The 11135-nt window shown below is 42.3% G+C and overlaps 1 protein-coding gene across 1 annotated transcript; it reads left to right on the top strand.

Moving 5' to 3' along the window:
- The first annotated feature begins 362 nt into the window (after nucleotides 1–362).
- kiaa2013 (KIAA2013 ortholog) lies at nucleotides 363–7872 on the top strand. Its single transcript, XM_061258050.1, has 3 exons — nucleotides 363–2405; nucleotides 2608–3461; nucleotides 4800–7872. The coding sequence occupies exons 1-3, from the start codon at nucleotides 1448–1450 to the stop codon at nucleotides 4830–4832; spliced, it is 1845 nt and encodes a 614-aa protein (XP_061114034.1). The 5' UTR covers nucleotides 363–1447; the 3' UTR covers nucleotides 4833–7872.
- The last annotated feature ends 3263 nt before the right edge of the window (nucleotides 7873–11135 follow it).

Below are 11135 nucleotides of genomic sequence, written 5' to 3'. Positions count from 1 at the left end.
CCTTGAAGGGCTGCAGGTAATTGCTATTTATAAATCGCAATGTACAATATGCCGAGCCACGTTCTATATTATTTGACCACTAAACACACATAATGTTTGCATAATTCATTCATCTTCCGAACATAACATTCTTTGTTCATAGACAGCAAACGTGTTTTTACATGCCTCCAAGTTTTACCATTTTAATAGCCTGCAGTTGTGGATCTGCTTGTGCACTTATCTTAACATCTGTCTTCCACGTTAAAAAAAAAGTCTGTCTGGGTAACCAGCCAACCCAAGTGGCTACGTGACGCTCTGCATGCGCGGCGCAGTTGAAAGAGTAAACGGTCGCAAGCGTGACACACCCGAAGGACAGTCGCATAATTTCGGGGCATATTAACGTTCTCTTAATACACGAGTATATATGAAGTATGTGTCGTAACTTCAGTGTGCAAAATAACAACCGAATGCATTTTTCAGAGGCAAACAGGACATGCAGCAACACACTAACATTAGTTACGGCATCTGGGCCAGTCAACCGACTATACTGCTAACTCATCATAAATCAGTGGCTGAAATGCGAAGTTGTTGCTATATTCTTTAATATGAATTAGTCAAACCATTAGCAAACAACCGTTACCTAAATTATATAACATAACTTGCCTGCGGCAAGCAAACAATTCTTGACAAAAAAGTTGTGAGTTGACTTCGAAAAGCAGAAAGCTGAAATGTCGTGAAAGTAGGGTGGAGACTTGCGAATTGCGACACTTCCGGATTATGTTTCGTTTAATTTGGTTTACGGCATTGAACCCAGAAGTGTCAAGAAGACGAGTGCCGTGATCGAAAAAAATGGTGAATCGAAAACAAACGTCTACCAGGAAGGGGAACTGACAGACACCGTCGAAGATGTGAAATTAGGCAATATCTGCACGCTACGACAGGTGTTAATTTGCTAAAATGTGAAACAAGATAAAACAAACTTGTTTGATTGTTTTGTGAGCTAGCCATCTTACTTTGTGTTAAAAGGCGCGTCGACTTTTCTAACTAGCTAGCTAGCTGGCTAGCTAAACAGACGTGGAAATACATTTTTGCTTGTGCTGTTTAATCACAAACAATGGATGATCTTGTATATAATTGTCAATAACATGTGGCCGACGACAAAATAATACTAATTAATTTACATTTGAAGATAATTAGCGGGGTACTAACTAACTAGCTAGCCAAACTAAGAAAGACGACAGCATTGATGTGAAAGATAGCTTGCTAGCCAGCTACTTGGTCATCTTGTCTGTCCAGTTTGCTACGTAGTTACACATTATTAGCTAACTTTTATGTTAGCCAGAGCGCCCGTGTAACTACAATAAAATGCATACCGCACGGTATAACTAGCTAACAGATCTGTGATAGGACTTCACAGTAATACCATAGAGGACGTAGATTATACTTTTCTACAGTATAAGCCAATACAATGTGGCTTCAGCAAAGACTAAAGGGCCTGCCCGGTTTGCTGTCGAGCAGCTGGGCTAGAAGGGTTCTTATCGGATTACTTCTGTTCCTGATTTTTTACTGGTATCTCAGCTCCGATGGAATGTTTAGGTTTTTGACTGGCTCAGGGAAATCGGGAGGAGCAGCCGGTGCTTGTTTACAAACTGAAACGGTGAGATGGCAGCCACTTGTTGACCGAGGGGAAGGGGTTGTTTTTAGTCCCCAGAGCAAAACAGTCGCCCCTGCCGTGGTCGGTAATGGACATTTCTTGGTGGATATCGACTCCAACAAACTTTGGGTGAGTTCCTCTTCTCAGGCAGGCTCGCCCCCAGTTCATTTGACAGAGTATTCACCTGCTGTTACTCTGGAGATGCAAGAGAAGCACTCTGAGGCGCAGGCTTCAGTGCTCTGGTTCCGGAAGGGTTCTGTCCTGTCCGTCCGCTGCATCATACCGGGAGCAAGCCAATCTTCCCGGGACTGCGTCACTGTGAGAGAAGAGTTCTTAGCGCACCGCAGTCGGCCCAATGTGTACATTCAGCGCGTCCACGTCACCAATCCCTTAGACTGGGTGGCTATCTTCGACGTCACCTCGCCCTCTCCCTCCTTTGGAAGCAAGTTCTCGGCCAGCTTGGAGAAGACGGATGACAAAGACTTCATTCTCTCCTCTGGCCGAGTGGTGACTGACAAGAACCACTTCGTGTTGGTGGTGGTAGCCTCCAAAAGAATACCCAGCCGGCTACAAGTAGCTGCAAAATCGGAATACACAGAGAACTTGGTGTCAGTGGTCCAGATATCTGAACCTGTTGAGTCCTCGAAACTTGAGGAGACCTTCACCAAGCTGAGAGATGGGGCCAAGAAGGAGATTGGGGATCTACTGAGAGCCAATATGGAGGATGTGATCAAGGACCACCAGCAGGCTTGGACAGATCTTTTCATTTCAGGTAACCTGGTGATTAATAGTTTAGGAAAAGCCTAATTGTATCTGTGAAGGATGTGTTGTCTGTGTTGGCAGGAAGTGGATACCGCTCATAGGTTTCATGGGAAGTCAGGCTATCAATATGAAATATGCATGTCATATTTTGTTTGTTGCGTCTCAGCCCGCGCACGCGTCCCGATGTTTGACGACGGTTTTGTCTCGCGCAGGCGTCGAGATGAGGAAGATCACGGACTCCCACACGCCGTCCAGCCACACGGTGAACACCACGCTGTACCACGTCCTCTCCACGTCCACGGCGCCCCTGCTGTACCGGCGGGCGAAGGCGGACGAGCGCGAGCGGCTGGAGGCCAGCCTGAACTACGCGGACCACTGCTTCAGCGGCCACGCCACCATGCACGCGGAGAACCTGTGGCCCGAGCGCGTCAGCAGCGTGGCGCAGATCCTGCAGCTGGTCACGCTGTGGAACCTGACGCTGCAGAAGCGCGGCTGCAGGGCGCTGGTGGCGGCCGGCGCGCACGGCGTCATGCAGGGCATGGTGCTCAGCTTCGGCGGGCTGCAGTTCACCGAGAACCACCTGCAGTTCCAGGCCGACCCGGACGTGCTGCACAACAGCTACGCGCTGCGCGGCATCCGCTACCACAAGGACCTGATGAGCCTGGCGGTGCTGCTGGACGCGGAGGGCAAGCCCTTCCTGCACGTGTCCGTCAAGCCGCAGGAGAAGCCCGTCAAGCTGTACGCCTGCGAGGCGGGGTGCATGAACGAGCCGGTGGAGCTGACCTCGGAGGTCAAGGGTCACACCTTCCCCGTGATGGTGACTCAGCCCATCACCGCGCTGCTGTACATCTCCACCGACCTGACGCACCTGCAGGACCTGAGGCACACGCTGCACGTGAAGGCCATCCTGGCCCACGAGGACCACATGGCCAAGCAGTACCCGGGCCTGCCCTTCTTATTCTGGTTCAGTGTGGCCTCCCTAATCACGCTCTTCCACCTCTTTCTGTTCAAACTCATCTACAATGAGTACTGTGGACCGGGCGCTAAGCCCCTCTTCAGAAGCAAGGTATAAGCGCGTTTGTTCTTGGTGGTGGCAAAGCTTTCCTCCTGTCTCTTGCCTCTCCAGCCATGGCCTTGTTCTGTCCTTTTGCTTTTTTTTTTGTCCCGCCTCAGAATGGCTGTCTAGAAAATTCTGGAACTTGATAGAAAATCAGTTTATGGGATTTTGGTGTTGGGTGTGAGCCAGTTTCTGTGCAGAAATTGCCTCCTTTGCGTGAGCGAGCAAACGAAATGCCATGAATAATCATAAACGATTTCTGAATCCGTTCAGTAACAAATGTGTGGCACAATAAATCATTTAATGTAGAGCACTTCTGTTTTACCCAAATTTAAAAATTAATCTAACACCGGTTCTTCCTGCTTAAAATCTACTTTCTCAGAAGGTCATTCTTATTGCAAAATGTCATGTGATTGAAAACACCAGTGCAAGCATTGAAATTTCATTCATAATTATGGCTAAATTCTTTGTTTTAAATTAAATTGCCTCCTTTAAAAAAATCTATTGTGATTGTAAAATTGAAATCATTAGGACATTTTGATTCCGTAGTTAGATCAGTTTAAAGTGCTTCCACTGGTGTCTTCAAGCAGTTTCTCCCTCATGTTGGTGCTGTGGCGGCTTCTTGTGTCTATACAAGACATAATTTATCTCCAAACAGCTTGTAGCTTTGGCACCGAGGACTGGTCTGTTCTGTGTTTGCCTCTGGAGTAGTTTTTACCATCTTATTTATTTAATTTCCAAAGAGTTTAATTGACTGGATCACCTGTTGTGTTCTTCTTTATGTCACTACATAACTTTTATGTTATGAGATCAGAATGTTTCCACAAAATCTGAATTTCTATAAGGTCTCTCGGGCCGTGATTATCCCTCACCTCTAGTCGTGTTGGAAAAACCAACCGGTAACACAAGATGGTACAAACTATTACTTTAACACTGAGTGATATTTCAGTAATGAAAGTTTGTTTGTTCAGTAATGTGAAATGTTCCACCCGTTATTTGCAGTGATTTCATGGAGAACTGAGCATGGAATTGGTGACACTGCAGTGATATATGCATATTTGTTTGGATTGAGGTTTTATCAACTGTGTGTTACCTTAACTTCAATGAATTCAGACTAATAACTTATGGTGGCTTTGCTTTTGTTTGGATGGTGTTTTTTTTATTGATTCACTTTGATTAAATTAACGAGAAATTACGGTAAGGTTGTCGGTCTCTTTTTAATGATTGCTGATGTGTCTCACCACCGTGTTTCATAATTAAAGAAGGTAAATATTCATTCTGCAAGACAGGAACAGATATTTTCTGCCAATGTCTGTTTTATTTAATCATTACTTTTAACCTCACCAGGAAGTGACCGCAATTGAGGAAGTCAGTCCCTAGAGGACAGCAATGACATGGAGGTCTTGATGGGAGAGATTCTTCACAAGTTTGTGCTAAAGTGTGTCCAAGTGCTTGTTTTCTGACTGGATGGGGAGAGGTAGGCGAGGGGAAAGAATGTAATGAAATTTGTGCATTTTTTTTTTTTCTCCATTTAAAAAAAATGTTCTATAAGCTATGGTTATCTTTCTCCTAGTTACCACAATGGTTTTTATTTTATAATCCTGAAAATGTGATGGGATTTGCAGTGCACTGAATAATTATCATATTTAATTATAATTTTCTTCAGATCACACTCCCGTATTCTCACTGTGCTTGTACTGTAGTCTATAGAAGATTTTCACATGATAAAAAATGGTGAATTTTAAAATTCTAATATTTATCTAATATTTATTTTTTGGCACAACATACTATCTTGCTTAGACTGACAGTTTTCAAAACCAGCCACAGAAATGGGGCACACAGAGAACTTGATATATCAGACATACAGCACTGTGCAACAGTCTTAGGCACCAGTATAACATTCTGTACAGATAAGATTTTTTCAAAAATAATTCAATGAACGGTCCTAAATAAACACTATACATTTCACATTACATATTAGTAATTTGGCTGAATAGTTACAAACTGAATCAAATGAATATTTTCTGTGACCACCCTTTAAAACTTCTCTGAGATAGCCAACACTGTCCTGCAGTTCTATCAGACACTTGGCAGGGAGGTTGTTCCAAGCATGTTGGAGAACTTGCCACAGTTGTTCTGCAGACTTTGGTTGGCTCTTTGCTTCTGATCTCAGACAGCCTTGATCAAGTTTTTATATAAACAGTAGTCAATTGCTTACAGTAATATGTTAGTTTTTTAATTAAATACAAAAATGTCTCTGTAAAATTAAATCTTTTGGAAAATAAATATTTGGAAATCTGAAATGTGTTCTTTTATACTAACTAAACATGTGTATATATAATAAAGTCTAGGGTGCCTAAGACTTCTGCACAGTACTGTATGTTTTGTGCATTTTAAACATTTAAAGAAACTCAGTAGTTGCAACATGAATTTAGTACGCCTCAAAAATGTCTTTACATTTAAATAGAAAACATGATGAATTTGTGTCAAATAAGACCATTGTATTCCCAGTAAAATAATATAGGTGAATTATAATTGTTTGACCTCAGAAAAAAATCTATTGCTTTACTCCGTGACTGTTCCATTCTTGGGAATGCAAGTTCTTTATGCTTTTTCCTTTAACATTTTTGCCTTGGCATTTATTTCAGGAGCAGACAGTTCAGTACAATGTGAATAGCTCAGACCAAAATGGATGTCCAAAATTGAACTTCCTTTCGAATGTTGCTGCATAGAATGACATATAAAACAGTGGGTGAATATGAGCTGATGAAAACACATAGCGTCTTGAATAGGGCTGTAAATGCTCCCGTTTGTTAAATGTGTACTCCTGAGTTGCGAGGGCAATAATTTAGGGAAGGGTGAGGCTTTCCTATCCCTTGAGGTTTCACGCCGGTGCTGCTGGGTCTATCTGACTGAACACATCTTGGTGCTGTGCCACAGCCTCTCACTGCTGGCAGAATCATCATCCGTATGATTCCCAAATATCCAATGTATGAATCTTAAAGCACAATGGCTCGGGTCTTTGTTCATGTATTATGTTTCTGTGATTGTTAGTTTGTGGAGTAGTGCAATTTTAGTACATTGTTTATGTACATATTGGAACGGAAATGGTGATCATTTAGAGCCAGCCCCCCCCTGTTATATCCATCAGGAGTTGGCCTCCCTGGTCTTGGCTTTTGCTCCTTCTGAGTTTGAGCCTGAGATGTTGGGGCATTACTCTGAGCCTGAGACTGCCTGGCTCTGTACCTCCAGCACACGATGGCTTGTATTCATTTAGCATAATTGTCACCACAATTATGTGGTGCTGGTTAAAGGTTTGAGCAAAAACCAGCGACGCCACTGGCACTCCAGGGTCGGGGTTGGCCTTTACCTGACCTACATCATGCCATTTCTGTTCCTGTATGTATGCAAGCGATATTGAATGACTGCCACCATGGGCATCCTTTAAAAACTTTCTCTGAACTTTGCTTGACTTGAAATGAAGTGTGTGCACGTAGCCAGTTATTTGAGTGGAAGTTAATTTTAAAGCAGGGTGGCACAACCCTGTCCCTGGAGATCTACCGTCCTGTAGGTTTTCATTTAAACTCTTAACGACGCACGCCTCATTCAACCGCTAGGGCTCTCTCCAGACGCTTATTTTTCACCTCATATCGCCTGTCCTGGAAATCCAGTCCGTTGAACGCTCCTTGTAAGGGCTAGAAGCTGAAGTTAAGAGGCAAGAAAGCATGAGCGCCTTCCTTTGCGGAAGTTTTTCTTTTTGTGATGCTACGTATAAATGATCGACCTGTGGATCCACCTCTCCCCATCTGCCACGCGTATGCCACATCTATAACCGACATGACTTCCAACTGACAGATGAAGGAGCAACAAGGACGTTCCATGCGTCTAATTCACATTTTCTCCAATCCCCTCTCCACCTTTTCTTGCTTCTTGTTTTGCCTCCCTCGATCGGTGGAGCTAGGAGCAAGGAAAGGAATAAGGAGATGAAAAATAAACACTTGGAAAGAGCCACTAGAGATGTTGTTGACATGCTAATTAGTATGTGGAATCAGATGTGCTTTGTTGAGTTGAAATGAAAGCCTACAGGATGGTAGATCTCCAGGAACAGGGTTGGGCAGCTGTGATTTACAGAATTTCTTGTGAATTTTCAGAAGTTCTTCTGTTTGTGTTTTTTTAAGTGATTTGAGTGAGTTTTGAAACTACTGACGGTGCCTTATCAAATGGAGATATTCAAACTCCATTTAGACCTATATTATATGGGCCAATTGTGTTTGACCAAGTGTGCGTTTTTCTTGAGAACTCTCGCTGCTGAATGTGGGAAATCCTCTCAAAACCGTTTAATTACCAGTGCTGAAGAAATTCTTGTTTTTCCTCTTCATTTGGAAATAAATTTGAGGGAACCTTTTCCTCAAGGACTTGACATCTCGTGTGTGTGATTGTGGCCATGAGAGTTTGTCACATGCAGTATCTCTTGAATGTTTTGACGTAGCCTCAGTAATTGTGGCTTTCGTCAGGTGAAGTTCGAACGGAAGGGGGAGTGACTGCGGACAATTTTAACATTTTGGAATTGAATGAAAAGTGTACAGCGGTGCTTACACTGTTGTGTGAACGGGTGACTATGAAGCATCAATTGTACAGAACTTTGGATAAAGGCGCGCTATATAAATGCCCGCCGTTTGCCATTTACGCAATATAAATGTAGCCTGAAGATCACAAACTTCTTTAAATAGCTACATGACATAGCTACTTAATGTTTTCCTAGATAGTCCAAAGTATCCCCAGTACATACAGGATTTCTGTGCAAATAATGCAAAGCCAGTTTACCATGACGGGCACGGTCAATTAAGGTTCATAGTTGGGTTGTAATGTAGAAGTTTGAGATAGGAGATTAATTAATGAATTAAATCATAGGTCTTGACATCAGGATTTTTGAGCTGTTGGCTCATCCTGTTAAGCGGTATCATCAAATCTGCACCGCACTCGTGCCGGCACAATTTGCCCTGACATCCCCGAGGGAGGGAGGGTTCATTACACTAGGCTGATAATGTGTTACTATCCACCAGCGAGACCTTCTGCTCGATCGGTGGCTTACAGTTTTCCTGTTGAGCTGCACATTATATGACATTTTATTCAGCAAACGCTTTTATCCAAAGCGACGTACGAAACCGTGCACGCCAAGGTCAAAGAACAACAACCAAACAGGTCAGATAAGATACAATTCACATAAATCTAGTAGTACACAAGGTAGATAGGCCAAGTCTGAGTCTATCATACCAAGATGTCTACAACTCCAGTAACTACAATACTGAGACGAATACCAATTCAAAATCCTAGATTAAGGTACAAAATACAAGGGGCTAAAGATGGAAAAACAAGTCCCGCAAAGGAGTCCAGGTACAACGTGAAGAGATGAGTCAGACTGCGGCGGAAAACGGACAGCGAGTGAGCAGTTCTTATGGGAACACGAAGCTCTCCCTCCTGCGGTCTGTGCTGTGTCAAAGGAAATGGCAACAACATTATCACCACCTTTTTTTATGCGCTGTACAGTCTCGGCAATTGAATGCGGGATACGTGAACATTATTGGGCTTTCCACATTGGAGAGGGAAGGCGTTGGCAAAACTAGAATGGAGAATTTCGAGAGACTAACTTCGTTTTTTTTTTGGGGATCTGCAATCATAATTGTTCCAGTTAAAATTCAAGTTACTAAAATGTAAGAATTGATCAATCATTTTGTGTAAGCAAATTTTGTTAAAAGCACAGCTGCTTTTAATTCTATATTATCTACCAAATGATTAGCTTTTCGGCCATGTGCACCTACTTTCACGAGTAAGGTACCTATTGATTCACATTGGTCTTTAATTAGAACAGTTAAATGTAATTATTTGTAATATTGTGCAATAAGAGCAATGTGAATATGGGACTTTTATTCGTCATTGTGTAGCATAACTATTTCTGACATGGTATGGCCTACAAGGGTAAATAACCTGTAAACACGAAAAGCACAAAAAGAAAATAAAAATAAATACAACTCTTTAACAGCTTTTGGAACAAAAGCTAACGCACAGTTTGAGGGCCAGAAAAATACATTTGTTTGTACCGAACACTATTTACAATCACACATTTCCATAGTTGGAAAAATGCCCAGAAATGTTTTTATATATTTATACACACGCACACCCCCTCGAGCTCCGTGCCAGTCACTAAGTTGAATTCCTGGAAAATGGCCGGATATGCTACTGCGAAAGAAGAGCATCATGTTAAGATACTGGACATAAGCACACGGATAAGCAAAAATAAATTAATTCCAATATTCAAGGTTAGTGGCTTTGTTCATTTGTGACATTTTTCAGTGTCTTCAGTATAGCTCGCAAGTGGAATCGCACTTGGTGGTATGTGACATAGAAAAGAGGAAAGCGTAAAATGATTATGTGTTGCACACAAAAGACGACAATTAAACCCCCAATTATCCATACGCACGTGGAGTGGTTTACAGAAGTGTGCCCCTTATCAGATCCTGAAAGGAGAACAGACTGTTTTAGTTGGGGGAATTCAGATCAAAAAAGGCCCATGCGGTGGATACGGGCACCACATTTTGGCGAGTGCCAATACACCTGCAGGGCTGGCTGCTATATGAATTTGTGCTAATAAAGGTTTTTGGTTTTTTCATTACCCTGTGGTTCCCTGCTCCTTGAATTGTGTGCATTGTATTTGAACTGTATTTCTGCATTGCACATTGTAAAAGCAATTGTATTGATTTTAACATAACATAACGTAACATAACGTCCGCGTCTACACAAATAGACAGTGATCGTATAGGGGGGGTTCCTACAGTTGTCAGATATGTGTCATGTGTGGAGACTACACTACCATACACTTCATCTCTGGGATGGGGTTGCACACACAATTTAAAAACAAACCGAAATAAACAGCCAATATCGGGTCGGGAATGTGCATGTGTTATCTGTAACACAATTACAAAATATTGCCAATTTTGTGTTACCCGCAAAAAACCAAGCCTCGAGCTCATTGATTCCACAAACTATTAGCCTAGCTCTGTATGATCTGTAAACTCCAACGACAATTGTTAAAAATGAAAATGTAGCCATCTAGTTTGCATACTTGGGTATCTAAGTCTGTAAGTTTTTCTAATAAGCCTCATGAGTTGCCGGTCCTATAATTGTAGCCTATTCTGCTTTTTATTTGGCATCGGAGGCTATCCTGTCTGTTTTCCATGTTTGCCTTTCTTGGGGGGAAATATATATTTTAATAATGATAGGCCTATTTGTAAACCGTAGTGTATATGGAATTCATATACACATGCAATAGAATAAGGATTTGACAGAATAACAGATGGATGTCTTTCATGTCAGGAGGTTGCCCTGTCCCGCAAATGAGGGAGCCGAATAGACCTCTTTAGCAGCACCTACACTCTGCGTGCTAGGCAGATATCCATTTCACATAAAACTACCATGGAGCGGACGTCGCTGCTCATCGCGTTGTATCACACTACCTTGTGTACTTCACAATACAGTTTATTCTTTAGAATTGAGCGCGTTCGTTGAAAAAAGAAAACACGTGAAATTTGACAGTATCAATAATGAATATGATATCGGCTACTTGGTAATTATTGGCAGACGATTCAGAAAGTTGGCTTCTGTATTCGTCCTCTATTTAATCCAAAG

The sequence above is a fragment of the Conger conger genome, chromosome 10 (assembly GCF_963514075.1).
Source record: "Conger conger chromosome 10, fConCon1.1, whole genome shotgun sequence".
Classification (NCBI taxonomy): Eukaryota; Metazoa; Chordata; class Actinopteri; order Anguilliformes; family Congridae; genus Conger; species Conger conger.
The sequence above is the reverse complement of the archived record's forward strand: the minus strand, read 5'-3'. Positions and strand labels throughout refer to the sequence as shown.